This window comes from Diorhabda sublineata, chromosome 9 (genome assembly GCF_026230105.1).
Source record: "Diorhabda sublineata isolate icDioSubl1.1 chromosome 9, icDioSubl1.1, whole genome shotgun sequence".
Classification (NCBI taxonomy): Eukaryota; Metazoa; Arthropoda; class Insecta; order Coleoptera; family Chrysomelidae; genus Diorhabda; species Diorhabda sublineata.
The window spans coordinates 16,270,416-16,291,485 of NC_079482.1; the positions used below are offsets into that span (position 1 = coordinate 16,270,416).

General features: G+C 32.8%; 1 protein-coding gene across 1 annotated transcript; it reads left to right on the forward strand.

Annotated features, from left to right (window-relative positions):
• Positions 1-1,761: 1,761 nt before the first annotated feature.
• LOC130448595 (sodium/potassium/calcium exchanger 4-like) lies at positions 1,762-20,848 on the forward strand. Its single transcript, XM_056786019.1, has 8 exons — positions 1,762-2,042; positions 5,529-5,716; positions 7,739-7,934; positions 9,218-9,444; positions 11,080-11,242; positions 11,834-11,935; positions 14,907-15,019; positions 20,188-20,848. Exons 1-8 carry the CDS (start codon positions 1,847-1,849, stop codon positions 20,398-20,400), a joined length of 1,398 nt encoding a protein of 465 aa, XP_056641997.1. The 5' UTR covers positions 1,762-1,846; the 3' UTR covers positions 20,401-20,848.
• Positions 20,849-21,070: the final 222 nt, after the last annotated feature.

Here is a 21,070-nt window from a genome sequence, read left to right on the forward strand (position 1 = left end):
CCGTTACAATAATTTGCACATAATGGCATGGCGTAGATTTTTAAGTGAAAGGTAAATAAAATTTATGTAATTCCCAAAGTTCACGCCAATCCATGAGTCTTGATGGAATTATGAGGTTATACATTATTTTGACCGTTGTTCACTGGACTACAAAAACAATGAGTGAAAAAGTCATAGAAACCTATATAATTACAAGTAGAAGTGTGTATGAAAAATTTATCAAAACAAAGAGCGAATCACAATTACAGCAAATAGAATCTACTGATTTTTATTGGTACCTGCATAAGGAAATTGATCTCAATCTTTTATTCAACAAAAGTAGAATATGAAATGTTGAAAAGTTTTAGGAAAAACGAATAAATCACATCTTGAAGGTTTGACTAGTTAATCATAAAGTCTGATTTGAAGACTGTCAGCGCTCAAAAAATGAGTCACACTACCACTACACCAACACTCACACATACACTCTGAGGCGCATTTCGATAACCAAGTTACCGTCTTCAGTTACTGAAAACGGTAACCATATTACTTAGAATCCAGGAATCATATCAGTTGAATGATTTTAAAATATAATAGGTTATTCGAGTGAATTCAACATCATTATATGAAATGATTTGTTATTAGTTCCTATTTTGGTGATTAAAATGAAGAACTGTCCAGAATCAACAATAAAACCAAGTTTTATAGAGGTATATGACTTTTAAATGTGGAAACCTCCTGATTATAATAAATATTTAGTCCTAATCAGAATTTCGTCTCATTTAACACTTATTTTATAGTCGTTTAAATCCATGGACATGTAAAAAATAATTTGCAGGAACAAATTGCTCACCGTCTAATAATCACTTTAATATTTCATGGGACATGGATATTCGAATATGAAATATTTGAATGATAGTTATCTTGTTACTACAGCTGCTGGATTTTACCTTACTATCACGTTTAGTGCTCTTTCTTGCTTACAATAATTACAAACTATTCACCAGCTGCTACTTAATATGTTCTTGTATACAAGATCATCACTTGCTGAGTATGAAATCTAATTTGTTGTCAATTTGTTGAGTTTATGTGCAATTCTTTATCTAACTAGACGTCGTAACCTGAAGCATCCACGAGAGTTATCGCAGAACAAAATGTGTTAATTTAAAATTAGAATTCAGTGTTTGAATGAAATTATAGAAACAGTATACATGCACCTTTATTGAAGAAGATTTCAGCATTCCTATTGTGTGAATCAGAGGAACCCAACCTAACTAAACTTACTTGGCTTTTCAAGGAAAAGAAAAATAACGCAGAATTAAACTCTGTTAAGTTTATCTATAATATTTGTCAGTTGTGTCTCTTCAGAAGACTTTTGATGAATTTGAATTATTTATTTTCGGATTAAGCTGTATAAAAAAGACGATTTCTGCGCGTAAATGAGCATTTTTTAGAAAAAAGGGAACCACATGTTTTAATCCCATTCATTTCATCTGTTTTTCCATATTATTTTCATTTAATTACCTTTCAAATGCAACATTTTATTTATATTGTTTCGTTATTTTGTAATAAACTTATATACAAAATATAAATAATTTTTCACTGTAGCTAATATACTTATTTATAGAACATAATTTTGTACATACAGTAAGAGCAATCCAACTGAGAGAAATATAGGAAAAATTTTCGTTCACAAATACATATATATTTAGAAATACTAAGCACTACGCCGCTGAGTAGCCTACGTCAGATAAGATAAACTATAAAGCATCATTTCTGCTTAACATCTTTTCAATTGATCAGTGAATTTATAAGAAAAATGTGACAAACTCAGTTTTTTCTTATTATATCCATCTAAATCAATTAAATGACTGCAAGGGTTGTTTTAGGTGCCAACTGCACCCCACCTGCCATAGATGAATTTCCCATAGACCTGTTTTCAGAAGCTCAGTTGAAACATGGGGCAATAGCAATTCATATTTTTGTTACAGTGTACATTTTCACAGCCATAGCTATTATTTGTGATGGATATTTTGTACCAGTCGTTGAGAAAATATGCCACAGTAAGTAACGAACATTATTATAGAATACTTCACTTTAAAAATAATTCCCTCTAACTCTACACTCATGGTCCAGCGACCAATTTTGTAAACCAACCAAAAATTAGATAAGTTCCGCAAAACAGTTCATTTGTCCGAAATCACCTTCCACCAAACCTATTTTGTTAGTTCAAGAACAAAAAGAAATCGGAGAGTGAATTTGAACATGAGGCTATAAATCGTAGTGCAATAACGCTATTTTTTATTGTAATAGTATAACACTGACCGGGCACATTATTGTAATAAAATAAATCGCTCTTCATAAAAAAATTGGGTGGTTTTTTTCTATCGGTTTTTAAACGTGTAAGAAAATCAACATAATATTGACCAGTTGTCCTTTTTCTTTTTTACGAATAAGCAATAAATAATACATCCTTTCAATCCATAAACATAGGGACCAAGTCCTTATGACCGATAACTGGTTCAAAAATTCTTTCTCTAATTACAAAAAAGATAAAGTTCAAAAGAAGATATATACATATATATATATATATATATATATATATATATATATATATATATATATTATATATTATATATATAAGTGAGTTTACTTCAACTACTGTGACTTGACGGATTAGTTCCAGACTTCCGAGTGGTTTCTGTCTGGTTCTATTCAAGTCAACTATATCAGTTCCAGTTTTTCGAATGGTTTCTGTCTGGTTGGTTCTATTCCAGTCAACTACATCAGTTCCAGATTTTCGAATGGTTTCTACGTCGACGTTTACGGTGGACTAATGTGAGAGATTAACTTTTCCAAAAGTGCACTTTATCTTTGGAAGTTCATATTTTATTGACTGATTGATTCATATCAGTATTGTTGTCCAAATAGATTTTTTTCTAACAAATAAAATGCTAATATTTCAACCAAGACATCCTAGCATACCAGGAATTCAATTTCAAACAAAATAATTGTATCTCAATTATTAATTGTTTATTACTTTAGAAAAATGATTGAAATAACTGGTAATAAGTATACAATATAATTTTAGTTGTAATATGTGGGAAAAGGAATCCTTTAGATACCTAGTGAATTAGTTGTGTTCCGACCAAATATAGTATTCCCTAACGTGGTTGAAATTCCAAATAAGTGATTTCAGAATTATATTTTTGTAGACCTCAATGCTAAGGATTATGAAAATAGTAAAAATTATTCTGTTTACCCTGTCAACTTTTCACCGTTTTCTGTCCTGAAAAATTAATACGCTATTAAGAAGTAGCGGCAAATCTCAGTTTAATTGAACATTTTTTTTTAAGATTTTGTTTTGTATAAAATATTATTTTCTTTCTATTCAGATCTTTTTTTAATTCGTTTCATAGAAATTAATTTATTATTCGCATCATTTGATAATTAGGATACTTGAATTGAACAAGTGGTCTGTGAAAAAAATGTCAAGACTAAAATCGAGTGAGGTCTCTGGAATGATGAAATTATTATTCTACTATCTACCGTCTATCACCCATGACCGATCTACCGTCAATCACCCACCTTTTCTTAAAACATGAAAATACACTGGTTGGCTGACTTCCAAATCTGGCAGCGGCGTATCATATTTTGAAAAATACCTAAGTAGTTCGAATCATTTTAACATGTTATTTTAAACTGATATTCATAGAAATAAGAATAGACATAAAATCAAGATAAATTATCACGAAGAATATATGAGAAGGTCTAAGAAGGGAAAACTTCCAAAAAAATAATATATACATGTGTATACATTGATTTATTTAGAACATAATTACAGTCAATGATGATGAATATATAGTTATTCGAAAGTTCAAGGAATATAATCAAAAAGTAGGTACACTTTGGTGTTTGATTGTCACACTCCCACAACAATAAACTTTATAAACTAGTTGGCAACAATTTCGCTCCAATTTATATATACCTATTTACATAATTATATTAATAGATAATTCATAAGTTTTATTCAAATTGTTTAGGTCTTTTTTATCATTGATAGCTCCCTCGTTTTTATGTATGTGATGCATTTCTATAATTTTGTTCCATTACAAGAATTTTTGAGTTTTTAGAAGTGAATAATATCTCATGGTTTGTTAATACAGATTGAAAGGTCATTAATATGATAAAAAAATAAAACGGTATTAACAAACATGAAATATTACAAAAACATATATTCGTTTATAAGAATTCGAAACAGAATCAAGAGAAGAGAAAAAGAATTTTCAGAAATGGCTTACATACATAGTGGTATCAATCTTCAAGGCAACAGATAATATTGTACGAAGCAATGATCATGTTGACTGTACTGTATGGATGTGAGTCCTGACTACTAACCAAAAGGAGTATAAAAAAATGGAAATCTGGGAGAGAAAAGTTCTCAGAAAAACACTGGAAGGTGTCAAAATCTAAAATGAGTCATGAAAGAGAAGAGCTAAGGCTGAGTTGAAACAAATATAACGAGCCTGATATCACGCAAGTAATGACCAAACCTGGGACATGCTTCAAGATAATGCATTGAAAAAGCTTAGATTTAAGAAAAAATGTACCTCAATACTAAGTTGTAGAAATTAGTGTGGGATCATAACAACGTACAAAAAATGAACAGAAATACCATTAAATGGCATAAGGGTTGATCTAAAACAGCAGGCAGAATTGGAATAAGAGTGTACGGGCCCAGAACTAAACACTCTGGAAGATTGGGCAACACACGAGGCCTTTTTTAAACAGAAATACATGCAATTAAATGTGTCCAGTTAATCTAGAGGAACTATCGCAAATAGGAGAACATCGGTAAAACATATTCAGGTCGCTGATCTAACTATGATTTACTGATAATACCACGAGAGGTGCTCTTTTGAGCTATTCAATATAATCCTACCTAGAGCAGTATTTGCAAGACCTACTCTACAGGCAGACGTGGATCATGAGCACCGAGTTCGCGTGCAGACGCCAAGAACGTCAATTTATCGAGACTCCTTTCTTTGGAATACTGATAGCCTGTAGAATCAGCTACCAAGGCACGTCTTTCCCAAAAACTATAGCCTACGGAAGCTCAATATCCACTGGCATCTGCACAAAGCAGGCAACATTCGAACTACTTGAGTGTAATAGAGTTTACCCTATTGTGCTTGCTTTTCACAAAAAGAAATAGTTGATGTAATTTATTCAAAAGCTAATCAATTGCCTCTCAAAACCTAGCATGAATATGACGTTGTCAATCATATTATATTTAGAGGATGCTACGTTTTCCAATTACGTGCTTTTTTAATTGTTAATCGCTAAAACTTAGAACTAGTCTGGAATAATTTATCTAAAACATCAAATCAAACTTCAAAAAGCGTTCATTATTTTGAAACACTCTTTTTCGTACTTTTGTATATTTGAATGAAACATTCCCACAACGCATTTATCTCAGCTTAAACCTAATTTCATAGAAAAGAATTGTATTTTATAGATATATCTCATGAAGTTCAATCTCTTTGTAGTATTCAAAATTCCTTCGGATATTGGAGGAGCAACCTTTATGGCTTTTGCAACCGCATCTCCAGAACTCTTCGTTAATATAGTTGGGACTTTTGTAACTGAAGGGGACATTGGACTTGGTACTATTTTAGGATCAGCTGTTTTCAATATATTGGGAGTTACAGCTGTTTCTGGACTCACCCTCGGATTGGTACGTACAGATAATTATTATAACTGTATTCGTCTCGTCTCCAATTCAAATATATCCTAAATGCTCTTTGAAATCTTTTGATAAATTTTAAAATCCACTATTCAACATATCAATTACTTCCAAATTAAGATTTCTATCACATTTGAATTAACTTAGGAACAATATAATGGAATACGAGACCTCGCGGAATTATTAGATAACGCAGAATTTTCACCTGATCAAAAATTTGTATTATTTTTGTAAATGGCTCTGCTTCAGACAATGAATAAACGTCAATAGAACGTTAATCACTATTCTCCTCGGAAACGCTGAATAATTGATTCAAATTTTATGACCACTACTAAAACTGAGCAAACACTACAGCGTTTTGCTGCTCGTATACGAAATTATGGGACAAGAAGAAAGGTATGGATGGTCGCGGAACAGGCGTTTTGCTGCTAAGCGCAAAACCTTCGCTTAGATTAACGCCCCGGCCCACTTCTATATCTGCAAATATGTGAATATGTACAATTATAACCCGCGTGTAATAAATAAAAAGTCATTACATCCACTAACAGTTAATTTATGGTATAAATCACGCTGGACGTATTACCATTACAGCACTACAAAGCCAAGCTCGACTATTTTTTTCTTTCATTTGAACGAACTGAGACTTGCGAACATGCTTTTCTAAAAGTATGGAACATCGGCGGATACTACATCTCTAGTTTTGGTGATTTGCACTAGTTGGCAATCGAATTGTTCTTTTTATTGGAAAAAGGACACTTATATGTCAAAAAGCCTCATACTGAAAAAAAATATCCTTTAAGAATGCAAGAGGCAATTGCGGGAAGTTGTCAAGAGTGATGAAAAATGCCAATAATCATTTTTTCAATTCGATGAAAAAAATTCGACAACCCACCAATCAAAAAGCATCACTGAAGTTTTTCATTTATTAAGAAATCAAAGACAAAGATTACCATTGACATCTTTGCGCCACCTACTATGTAAAACAGCCTCGATATTTGACAGGATCTAATAAACCCCCCTTTCTATTTCTCCAATGCCTTTGTAGATTCGCTGTTTGGGATTAAGTCGAATGTAAAAACATGATCTTAGTTCTTTCCATGAAGAGGGTTCGGTTTTAGGAATACAAAAAAGAGGTGGAAATCTCTCAGTCTATTCATTTTCTGGCAACTTTTTGAAGATGCCTCATCAAAGCATACTCATTTCCGGTTATAAATAGGAGAGCGGGGTCAATAATATCCTTTAGATAGGTTTTCCTGTTAAAATTTTGTGGCAAAATGACACAAATACGATAACCAACAATTGCTGCTAACCCATTTAATATGAGAGTATGTTGGGTATGTGGTCACTAGAATTTTAACAGAAATTTATCTGATGAATATGTATTAAAAAAAATTTGTATAAATATTCATTCTGTCATAATGTCACAAAAATTTTTTAAAACCCTAAAAACAGTGTGTGATAAATCAGATTCTGCGGCCAATTATCTTGTACTCTGAATTTATATGACCTAAAATTGCTATTACCTCATTAACACGTTTTTCACAGCCCTTTTTTTGATTAGCTACTGACCCTGACTACATTTTCTCAACAGCTCTAATATGTTAGAGTTGTTTGTCTTCATGAAATTGCTCTTCTTGGAAATGGTAGATGATCTAATCTCGATCTGCAAACTGTCTTACTATAAAATTATTGTCCGCCCAATATTGTTTAATTTACTCTTGATGTGATATAAAAAATGACAAACCATAGATATTTCGTTGTTAAACTTTAAATTAAATAAGAATTATTTGTTCAGACAGTGTAAATATTTAAATAAATTATGGACGATAGCAGCATTTGAAATCTGAAAACTGATGCATACTGCTAAATATCGACTATTTTCTATGGAACAATATGATTTTCACCACAATTTTTCTTGATCGTTTTCAAATAATTTTGGAATTATTCATTTTTATGAGAAATCGTGAACGAAGTTATAACTTTTCTATTCTATTACATAATAAAATTTTATAGACTGGAATGAAATCTAACTTAAATTGGTGGGCTCTGAGTCGAGATTCATTGATATATGGAATTTCAGTGTGTCTTCTAATAGGATTTTTGAATAATGAACGCATAGAATGGTATGAAGCTCTTACATTGATTCTGGTTTATGCTTTATACATAGTGTTCTTGATATTCGATCAGCATATCTATAGATTCGTAAAAGGTAAGATTTTCTAATAATTTTTGTAATAGGATCAAAGTAAAAAAATACAAAAATAAAACCTGCATGACTTTGCACCAATTGAATCCATACTGATTCTGAAAGGAACTATGATTGCAAAATATTTAAAACTCGAATATTCATTTATGACACATTCATACACATTTTACTTATAGAATAACTATAGAGAGTGTCGAATAATATCAGACATGTATTTTCAAGCAAAAATAATCAATTTAATAAATAAAAAACGGTGAATTAGGATATTCAATGAGAAAAATACAATAAATAACTAAACAACTGCTGGTAGTATGGAAACCTAGGAAAAAACGAATAGAAATCCGCTCTATAGCATTCTACGCCTTGCGGTGCCCAATCTCCTTTTCTCTCGGTCCTCACAGTCCCCTGGTCTGAGATCCCCCCTCGAAATTGTCTTGCTTATTTCTTTTATTCAGATTATCTAAGGTAATTCTTGTTTCTGACGTTCCAGTGGGTTCCAATTCATTATTTGATATTCTATACTCACTCATCCTCTGCAAATGGCCATACCAGCTGAGCTGCTTTTCCTGTATATTGTCCAGTATACTTTTCTTAACATTAATTATTTTTCATACTGTGATATTTGGAATATGTTGAAGCATCATAATTCCCGCTGCTAGCCGCCAAAAATTCATTCTTGACGTCAACCACGTTCCACATCCATAAAAAATAACCCTTTTGAAAATCGTATTTGATGTTTTTTCTCTTTACATATTCTACTACACTATAGTATGGCGTTCATGATTTTTTTCTCTTAATATTCGTTCTTCTATTTCTGCTTCCGTTCTTCCGCTGCTTATAATTTTTGTTCCAAAATACATGTATTCTTCAGTGGCCCATATTCGTCTTCTGTCTTCAAGTTCTGATCCAACACATTGAGTTCCAACTTCCATTTTTCATATTCTGATATTAGTTGACAGGTCGGGAAGTCCAAATCATTTTTGACCACCTGGTCATCCGCGAATGTGAGTGTGTATAGAGTTGTACGTCGGATACTATAATGAGGAAATACAAACTAAAAAGATATTGAAAATATCGTTAGAGAAGGACATATAGTGATGAGACTAGAATATACTGTCTTTTTATCAATATTTCATTATTTTATAAAGATTGGACTGCGAAGATCTCTTGATATCTTTCTTATAAAAACATTCATTTTCATCGCAGGGTTAAATTAGAGGTAACTGTTCTATGCTTTACTTTAATGACAACATAATTGTAATACACAATACAAGATATTTTTTCAGCAAAATGCTCACCAAAAGAGTCAAATTTATCAATAAAATCACCAAACTCTTCAGAAAGCATGGAAACCTCTAAAGAATCTTCAGACATCAAAATTCCCAGTTCACTCGAAACTATTGAAAATGGCAAACAGAAAATTGTAGATACTTCAAAAGAAACTGCCATTAGTGAAGAATCAGAAGATTTGTCGTTATGGAAGTGGCCCGGCGACCATAATCGATTTACAAAGGTAATTGATTTTTCCAATTATACAGGGTGTCTCATGAATAATACCAGTTTCCAATGTTCACATCATTTATTAAATAATCATACAAAAAGAAGCCTTAATAATACCGCTAATTTCTTTGAACATATTCTGCTGTCGGTGCATGAAATCTAAATATTCCTCCGATAACCGCATAAATTCTTTTAAGTTTTTCACTATATACTTTGGCATTGATAGCTAGGTCATTTGGAATGATTCCGAAGTACACCAAACCTTCTTAATTCCACCAGACACACAACAAGTCTTTCCGCTTAAAGGATCTCTCTTTGCCCCGGGTTTTGGTAATGGTCCTTTTTCTAAACAGTAATTTCTCATTTTCGGGTTGTTTACATACATTCATTTTCATCGTATGTAACAATCCGTATGATAAAACGATCATCTGTCGGTTGGGCAAGGAACTTTTTATACACTACACACTCGAATATAAAATTCAGATTGTGTAAGATCTACATGAAAATGATTAAGTTATAAGATTGAATTTTGTGAATGTAATGTTAGAGAGATTTAACAATTTCAACACATTTTCATTTGGATGGATATGTAAATTGCCAAATTTGTCATTTTTGAGAAGAAAAGAATCCACAGACCTCACATAAATGCACGTTGCCTAGCCTAAAAGTCACCGTGTGGGTCGCTATATCGGCGAACTGCATTATTGGGCTCTAATTTTATGAAGATAACAGAGGACATGCAGGGACTGTAACTTCTGCACACTATGTTGACATGTAATACAATTTTTTTGGGCTCCAACTGCAAAAATGTGAGCATTATAACCAGCAGACATTGCTCCAACAGGATGGGGCCACAACGCACACCACTAACAACTCTTTAGGTGCATTACACGAGTTGTTCCCAGAAACTGTGATTTCACTAAGAGGTGATATTGAATGGCCACCTCGGAGTACTGACTAGACTCCACCAGATTTTTTCTTGTGGGGTTATCTTAAGAGGGTGGTCTACGAGAATAATCCACAATGTCGGGCTTAAAAAGCAAAATTTTGCTTCTTATCTTTTAATTCATACCAATAAATACATATAAAAATAAGTATAATGTATTTTTTTCCCACTAAAGTAGTTATGACAGAGTATTTACAAAATTGCAGGTGATTTTGAGAGCTCCTGTTTTCGGAACTCTAGCCTCTCCATTCCTAATATCAATAATACGTCAATAATAGAGTGCATCTCTACATATTAATAAAAAGAGTGTAATATCTACACTTCTGAACTTTGATTATAATTAATACAAATCACACTACCAGATATCTAATTCTCCTTCCTCCTCAAAAAGAAAGAACCAAAAACAACCAAAAGCAGTTGGTTTTTTATTTGCAACATCCACAACAATTTGTATCCAACAAATGAGGAAGTTAGCTGAGGGATAATCATCGAGAGATGATGGAAACTATCGACTGCTGAATAAAAATCAGATTTTTAATACAAAAAGCTCTTACAAGAAATTACGTAGTAGTTAAGATAACCGAGATATGTTGCGGTACATAGGTAAAACAGGATTAGGTTATTTACATTTGTATCAAGTTCATTCATGTCCATATTAACATTTATCATAATCATAGTTTATAAATTTATTTTCTGTTCTAGACGAAATGGTTATTAATCTGGCCAATAAATTTTTTATTCGCCATTACAGTTCCCAATTGTGAAAAGATTAAATCGAATAAATGGATCCCGTTAGCATTTTTTATGTGTATTGTGTGGATTGGAGTTTTGTCGTATGTTTTATCTTGGATGATAACTGTTATAGGTGAGTAACTTCAGCAGTTAACTTCAAGACTTTCGAAAAGGTCCTAATAAATTGTTTTACGGGAAACTACATTTTCTGAGTACAATTCCTTACCTCCACTGGGCTTCTAGCTACCCCTATGATTTTTGAGCAAACAAGATCGGGCTGAGGGTGTCTCCTTGTCTGAAAACGTTCGTCTCAGGTATTCTTCAGCTCAGTTTATTTTCAATTTGTGACAAACAAAGAAATAAAAATAGTACGTTATGCTGATGACGCAGTGATCATCTCAGAAGGCAAAGATAACTTACAAAGGCTAATGTATAGGTTTGAACAAATAGCGAAAGCACTGGTGCGTAAAGAAACATACTTTACGCACGCGTAAAGAAAATTTCCATTAAACTTCTATGTTTCGATGGAATTTTCGGTTGTAGAAAAAATATTGTATACAATCTGTGTGTAAAGGCAATTTTTTCGACTTAGATGATCACGTACTTGTTACATAAACGACTATTTTATGAAAAAAAAGTGAAAACATGAATGAGTTCGATTTCATTATATATTTCCAGCTGCTTTCCTGTTTTTCGTTAAGTTTTGCTTTTTTTCAAATTTCAGGTGATACTTTTCAAATTCCGGACTCTGTAATGGGTATATCATTTCTAGCTATTGGAGCTGGAGTGCCTGAAGCAGCGTCTAGCTTCGTTGTAGTAAGAAAAGGTAAGTTTTACACACTACACGTGTTTGTATCCTATTGAGGTGTTTTACAATAAAGGCGGTAGAAATAAAACTCCATAATAAGAGAAATGCTTTGTATTAAAATATATTAATAGACAAAGCGTTTATACATCAAGTTGTATTGTTACAGCATTTGCTTTTTGAATAGTTTTGTCTATCCATAGGCCAAAGCTGAAAAGTTTCTGAAAATTTAATATTGAGAACGTGCGTTTCCACTGTCAACATGTTTACTGGACTGCAAAATATTATGCAGTTGATGCAGCAAATAATGATGAAATAAATAGAATCTAATTTTAAACTGTACTACACCCTATTTTTCAACTGCTCCAAAATATGACACGTCACTTATTTTCAATGGGGATCATTTGAAGGCTGGTTTTCAATTGAATTACATGAACCCTATAGCGGAAGTAGCGCAGCCCTTTCCTAAGGGTGATTGATTCTAATCTCAAACTCCGCTGAGAGATTACGGAAAACTGCCTTAAGCTCTCTTTATCTAGCAGTTACTCTTCTCTGCTAATTCCAAATCTCAGATCTGGATTTTATAAACAATAGATAGTAGATACACTCATAAGATGAGAAGTTCGTAGAGGCTATTCTATTGCCCTCTCCGATAAATCCATCTGACAGAAAATCTATCATATCTAACTGGAATGGGGAGAAGTTTTATTTAGTTGGGAGTGAATCAGATTGTCTTGCAAAGTTATGTTACTAGTCACAACAATTTGAATATTGAATTAGTTGTAATAAAATGACTATTTTTTCTTCAAATAAACTTAAGCTGAGCTCACCAGTCATATATTCCTCTATGAATGAAAATACAATTATAGTACTCCTAAAAATATTGATTCAAATGTTTACTTTCCATGGATATTATGTGCAGTTTTTAATAAAGCAAAATATTCTGGTACATATCATCGACACAAAGTATTTGAATTTTATACGAAGGTAATTATTTAACTGTAATTAAACACCATTCACAATAATTGGGTGATGGTGGTAAAAATTTGACAATATAATAATAATTTGATGATAATCAGAATATAACTTGATTTGATTATATTTGTCGCCCAAAAATTTGAATACAGTTTTCTGCCGGTATCTTGAAAACTTCAAATCTGTGGTATTGTGTACGAGGTTATATTGAAAAATTCTTAGTCTACTATAGTACCAAACAAAATTTCAATGTCAAAATATTTTATTCTCCTCTTAATTGGATACATTTATTACAGCGAGCCTGCAACGTCTCTAGAACTTTAAAAAAAATGTTTCGTCTTGCTCTGCAAACCAGACCTCCACAGCATTTATTACCTCCTCGTTGGAACAAAATTTACGACCTTTTAAACTTTTTTTCAGTTGAGAAAAGAGATGATAGTCGGACGGAGCCAAATCTTGCGAATAAGGGGGGTGTTCAGTAATTTAAATCCTAAATCAAGACTTGAAGTTTGCGTTGTCCTGCAAAAACAAAACACCTTTGGATAGCTTTCCGCATCTTTTCTCTTTAATTTTTAGAGTGGTCAGTAATTTCGAATAGTAATCTCCTGTTATTGTTCTACCTTTATCTAAAAAATCAATAATGATTACTCCATGGCAATCCCAAAAAACTGGAGCAAGAACTTTTCCAGCAGATGTACCCAAGTCTTATCGATAGTAACAAGATTTAAGAGGTCTACATCGTTTTCAAATTGAGCACAGATCGAACGCGATGATTCTACCCTTACACGCTTTTGGTCAACATTCAATCATTTGGGGATCCATTTTCAGCAATTTTTCTTATGTCCAAATTGACATGAACTATATGATGAACGCTTTCGTATGGAATATTCAGTGCTTCAGATATCCGTTCTAGCCCAATTCATCATCATGAACTGTATCGATATTTTCGGGGACTGACACAGAAACTGGCCTTTCCAATCGGTCATCATCTTTAATGGAAAATTTACCTCTTTTGAAGCTTGCAGTCAAATTTTTTATGGTCACATACGAAGGACATTGATCACCAAGGGTATTAAGCATATCTTCGTAAATCTGCTCACCTTTTAACCCTTTTAAATGCGGGTACTTGATGATGGCTCGATACTCCAATTTTTCGATTTTAACAATTTCGATTGACATTTTTTTTCTTTTAATTTATTGCCTAGCTCTGGTTTACTTTTTTGACGTCAAACTTTACACTGACACTTCTAATAAGTTATTGTTTGTTGCTATGGTAACGCAATATTTTGTGTCTGTAGGGAATTGGTCTAGGCTAACTAGATATCAATACAACCTCGTAAATGGTAGTTACAGGACCCTCAAAATTATGTATGAATCGAAATGTTAATAGTTATGCTATTCCTAATAAAAATTCATGTTATGCATACAAAATATACCCGGCTTAAAATAAACGTAACGTAAATTTCCGTATCCTTCAATTTTTTGTAGGTGCCGCAATATATAGACTGTTAATTCAAAAATGACACCTCATATATTTGTTTCAATTTAAAACATAATAGAAAAGATTCAAATGAGAACTAGAAACTCTTCACCATCATTGAGCACTACTTTTATTACAAAACAAATAAAAATAGTCAAAAATCCTCTAGGAGGTGGCCAAAGATTAAAAAATTATGATTATAAATAACTAAAATTCCCTTCTGAGGGATAATTTCAAATTATGAAGTTTATCTTATTTCAATAAATGATTCAGCCACAATTAGAATGAAGAGGGCAAAGATAAAACCAGTATTAATACACACTGTTTACACTACCACAACACTCACATTTACACTGTTTCGTGTTTTGTAACCAAGTTATCGTCTTCAGAGACTGAGTTTACCTTCACTCGCTGAAGACGACAACTTGGTTATCAAAACGCGCGTCAGACAGTTTATTCAGAAGGTAAAAGAAATGCTTAAAAAATTTTTTATGCTATGAAATTAACCGCAGAATCTTAAAGAAAATAATTTTTCAGGTAAAGGTGCGATGGGCATCAGTAATTGTCTCGGATCCAGTACTCTAGATATTCTTCTTTGTTTAGGAGTTCCTTGGCTATTGAAATCTACCATAGTATCTACAAACAAATGGGTAAATATATTCACTTTTTCACACATTTCTAGACAGAACTATCGTGATCATGGCCCTCACATTTGATTGCGGGCCCTGTAACCAGGATCAGGTTCGCCCCTTCCCTTCCTTCATGTTCGCGTGCTACTGGTATGCTACGTTTCAAAACTTAAATGGTAGGAGAGAAAGGAAGAGGCAGTATGTGGGGCCCGAGCAGGCGTTGTATGCCAACATTGCAAATAGTAGCTAGCACGTGCGCACGTAATTAAATAGTAACTAACCTAGAATCTGGAATTCACATTAATTTACGAAACTTTGACATTGTCATGATTATATAATTAAATTTTAATTTGAGATCCACTATAAAATATTTTGCAATAAATTGAAAAATTAAAGTAAAACCCGGTAACCAAAGCTGTACAAGCCCCACGTTGTGGGGGGGCCATGATCGCGATAGTCTAAGTATTAAATAGTTGTTGTTCTAACTCATAGCGTTAATGAGATGACACCATACATTGTTAGTGAAATAATAGTTGATAATATACATGGTATTTCTAAATTCATGCGACAACATTCAGGAGGTGATTGCTCGTTTTGAATTTCCAAAAATTTCCTGAGCCCACCTCTTTCTTAGAGATTACCCTTGACTAAAATTGGATTTTTATTTTTTTTAATCTTATACAACAATCCATGACACGTTGGCTATGTTTATGTACTCGTATTTTGGTTAGAGCATTTATTGTGAATCGTATTAGACTTCACATCTTTACTCTTTTCCACTCAACTCAATAAAAAAATCAATACTTATTGCGCTCATTTTCTGGAAAAAAGTCGAGAAAAGCATATTTTCAAATAAAACAAAGTCGAAGCGTCAAAATTTATCTTTCTTTTAAAAACTATCAAAAAAAAGTAATTTTAAAACAGAAGAGACCTAAAATCAAGAACATTTAGATGCATTATGTATATCAGTGCTTTTCAGATAAAAGTATCCACCTTTAATAACTTTTGTAATACTGGTATTTAGAAAAAATCCAAAAACACGTCAATTTATGTTGGAAGGGGCAAGCATTATGGATTATTTAAACTTACTGGAAAAGCCACCCCCTCACCCCTAGCAGCATCCCCTTTATTTTTTTAAATTACTTTTCATATTTTTTATATAAAATTTGGATACTCCTCTTTGAGCTGATTTCAAAAATGTATAATACTTGTAGCTAAAGTGGTTAGTTTATGAGATAAACAATTTTTCTTTTAAGAGCACAAATTTTACTTATTATTTACTTTCACCTTATTTGCCTGTACTAAAATGGGTTGTACAACAGTTCAAACTCTTTAATCTTCTTAACTGTGCTATTTATTCTACTTAAAAAATCCAAACAACAATAAACTCTACTTTTTATTAAAGTTTGACATTGTCAACTAGAATTTGTAGCCACTATTGATAGTGTAATTTGATACTTTATTTATTTTGTTTCTCTGAAATGGTTTACTCTTTGCAAGAAAGAATTGAAATTGTAGGTTTATACTACCAAAATAATAATTGTGCAAGAGCTGCTGCTAGAATATTTAACGAATTACATGACGGAAGACATGCAACTCATAAGTATGTAATTCAACTGATGGAGAAATTTACCACAACAGGGTCCGTTTGCAATAAAGTGCATAAGCGAGAGGGACTCGTAAATAACGAAGCAATCCAAGTGGCAATTTTAGGGCAAGTCAGCTTAGAGGCTCAACAACCCCAATCGTTGTCAACAATAAGTAGAGCGATCGGTGTTTCATCTTCTACAGTTTTCCGAGTTCTACATAAATTCAAGTACCACCCATACAAAGTTAAGTTGGTGCACGAGTTGAATGAAGATGATTTTGATCGTCGTCTAGAGTTTTGCGAATCAATGACGCAAATTATCAATAACAATCCACAATTGTTAAACAATATTTGCTTTTCTGATGAATGCTCATGGTCATTAAATGGCTTAGTAAGTAGGCATAATTGTAGATATTGGGCTGAAAGTGATCCACATATTATGCGTGAATTCCATACACAACATCCCCAAAAGTTAAACGTTTGGTGTGGTATCCTAGGTGACCACATTGTCGGACCTTTCTTCATCAACGGAAATTTAAATGGTGAATCATATCTTGAGTTACTCAGGAAAGGGGTTGACCCACGTATTACAACAATAATAGAAAATGATGATAACCTTTCCGAAGATTTACTGGTATTTCAACAAGACGGAGCTCCCCCACACTATGCTATGCCTGTCCGACAATTTTTAAACGAAACATTCCCTGCTCGTTGGATAGGTAGAAGGGGGCAGATGATGGAGTGGCCACCTAGGTCACCGGATTTAACACCCCTAGACTTCTTTTTATGGGGGTATTTAAAAACAAAAGTTTATGCTACCCAACCAGAATCTCTGGATCATTTACGAGAGAGGATAGAAAATGAATGTCGACAATTAAATCCAGCCGTATTAAGCAATGTCAGAGAGGCATTTCAAAATAGATTATACCATTGTATGGAAGTGAATGGTACTCATTTTGAACACTTATTGTAACTTCATAATAAATAGCACAGTTAAAAAGATTAAAGAGTTTGAACTGTTGTACAACCCATTTTAGTACAGGCAAATAAGGTGAAAGTAAATAATAAGTAAAATTTGTGCTCTTAAAAGAAAAATTGTTTATCTCATAAACTAACCACTTTAACCTACAAGTATTATACATTTTTGAAATCAGCTCAAAGAGGAGTATCCAAAGTTTACATAAAAAATATGAAAAGTAATTCAAAAAAATAAAGGTGATGCTGCTAGGGGTGAGGGGATGGCTTTTTCAGTAAGTTTAAATAAGCCATAATACTTGCCCCTCCCAACATAAATTGACGTGTTTTCGGATTTTTTCTAAATACCAGTATTACAAAAGTTATTAAAGGTGGATACTTTTATCTGAAAAGCACTGTATATATATATATATATATATATATATATATATATATATATATATATATATATATATATATATATATATATATATATATCACAATCTTAGTGACAACCTTATAAGGGTGATATCTCGGAAAGGGGTAAGCTGAGGAATTTTTTTTATAGGAATGACTCAGCTTGATAATTCGGAAACAACCTGTACAAATGCCAAAAATTCTTTTATTATATATTATTGATTATTATTTCAATCGCTCGTAGCCTCATTCTCATTTTTGGCTCTTGGATTATGTTGGTACGAAAAACTAATATTCCTAGTGAAATGATTCATTTTTTTTTAAATTTACACAAAATTCGTTTTTGGCTATTTCACCCCTCTGTCAGTAGTCATTGTGACTGATATTAAGTGCAGTCCGAACAACGTTTGCCACGAATTTATTAACTGTCAATCCACATTGGTCTTCTTTGACGGTTTATCTATGGTATGTTTTAATTTGTTGTGATACTGGAGGACCCAATGTTTACAGCTGATCCTTTTGAAAAGGACAGAATGCGGAATCGCTCTAAGTGCCAGAGATCTTCGTCTTTTATTTCAAGCGCTCCCAGGTACAGTGCTCTGGAGCTCGTTAGTGTGTCACACTTCGAAAGAATGTGGATAGAAGTTTCGTCCTCTGTTCATCAAAATCTGCACGCCGCATTATCTCCTAGGTCTACCGAAAAAACCCCGATAGAACTCCTGTTAGTGTTCGTAGATTATTCTTACTTCGCTCCAGTGTGTCCCGGAATTCATTTGAGGGTAATTTTATTTTTTCTGCCTAGCTCGATTAATTTGTTTCTACGTAATCCCAAATACAATTGAAAAGTTTGGATTTTATGATATTGATGCTTAGAGCTCTAATGGCTGTTTAACTATTGGGCAGGATAAGGATCTCTTGTTTGCGATAGTTCCTAATTGAAAACATTTTTCAATTGCTTAAATTTCTTCTAGAAAAATGCTTGGTGAGCTGCCCAGGCTTTCGGAGTGTTTGGTTCTGGGTCCCGTACACTTCTATTCCCATTCCGTCTGCTGTTTTAGATCCATCCGTATACCATTTAATGGTATTTTGGTTCATTACTTGTATGGTGTTTTGATCCCATTTGCCTTTACAGTTTATTATAAAGGTGAAGTTTTTCTCAAAGCTAAATATCGTATATGGGTGCTTTAGAACAACACTTTTACGTTTATGTGCAGAACCGACACTAATCTTGCATAGAGCTATCTCATTCCCAAGTGATCATCCAAAAGTGAAACACTGATCTATGTCAGATACACAAGTTTCCAAAATCTCTTTCACTTTCATTCCTACCTATTCCGATCTACCGTATTGTCAGTTCTTTAAGTTGTTACTGGTATGTAGATGTACTTTTTTAGATCTATTTCAGTGAAATTAATACAGCAACTGAGTATTTTTGCAGTTTTTTTAATCAGTCTGCAAGTAAGCTTTTAAGCAATTCACAGAATTTAAGACAACGGTATCTGTATCGTGCTTAAATTACGGGAGTTTTCTGGACATCAGTTTTGATTATTACGTTCAAGTTTATCAAACATGTGCGAATACTTCTTAAGGTGGTGATAACCCAGTGGCAGCTGAAAGGTAAAAGGACAAACTCAAAGCATTAGATGAAAAGAACTTTAGCCAGAATCCTGCTCACTCTCCACAAGTTTTCAATATACTTTATTTACCGCTTGCTTACACTAAGCAAAATAATGTATAGTGGAAAAAGGACGAGAAAGCCACGTTTCGGGGAGTAAATTTCAACTTCATTCAGTTGCAGATATTTAAGAAGCAATTTGGTACTAAAACTAGAAAAAATAAGGCCTAAATTCGAACAAATAAGTTCATAAACCACACAAAGACTTAACGCCAAAAACATTTGTTTACCCCACGGAGGGTGTGTTTAAATGGGCATCACCTGATTTTGACAACTTGTTGGATTCCTCAATAGGAGCAATGCTGCCCTATAAGTTGAGAGGCAAGAAAATGAAGAATACATATATTGATTTCTTGACCTGTTCTTCTAGATACAATCATAATTATACCATTCATCAAATCCAACATTTTATTTATTCATTCAAGGTGTACAACAACTGATAGATTTCCTGGTAAAAGTCAATTTCTATTAGTGAAGACAATGTAAATCTTTTTTGAACTACTAAAAGTAACCCACTCTCTTCATATTGTAAGAATATCATGTGGTTTTTTTCAGGTCAACATAAATTCTTCGGGTCTTCAGTTCACAACAATAACACTGATTATTACATTATTGGCTTTTTACTTGGCTTTAATGGTGAATAAATTCAAACTGGACAAATGGGTGGGATTGTATTGTTTGATTGTTTATTTAATATTTGTAGTAGTAGCAAGCTTGATCGAACTTAACGTTTTCATGGAAGTTAATTTGCCAACATGTGGAAGGTGACCAGTTTAAGATCAAAAATTAGATAGTATTAGAAATTTGTAAAAAATGTGTATCCATATTCAAGTTAACCTTTTTTATATTCAGTTGAAATATCAGCTACCCTATGTGTGAGATTCATCCATGAGAATCAGTAGTAGTAGCTTATATTTTCAACGAATATAAAGAGGTAAATCTTGATAAATTTAACTGATCTATTGTTATAATAAATATATGATCTGCTGTTTCGTTTTATTCCACAAATAACAATTTGTGGACAGTAAACAACGGATATAAATTCATTTAGGACGAACCTTCAATCTCCATATATAATGTCAATAATCAACTTATCAGATTCATCCATATAATTAAGTATGGTTTATCTGACAAATAAGTGACTCGCAATTTATATGAAGATTAAAAGTTCTACCTTTCTTATCATTTTATGTTTATCAATAAATGTATGATCTGCCTTGTAGTTTTATTCCACAAATGATCATTTGTGGACCCAAAGCAAATAATCTATTATTAGTGTTCTGCCATCTGCAATTGAAGAAACTGTTGAGTAATTGAGTAATCAAAAAGTTACTATATGCATATTTGCAAAATAACAGAAAAAAAAATAATTTTCACTACCCGTGTACATTCAAAGGAAGCGATACTCCTTGCGGATTTGATTGTCCAAACAAGTTAT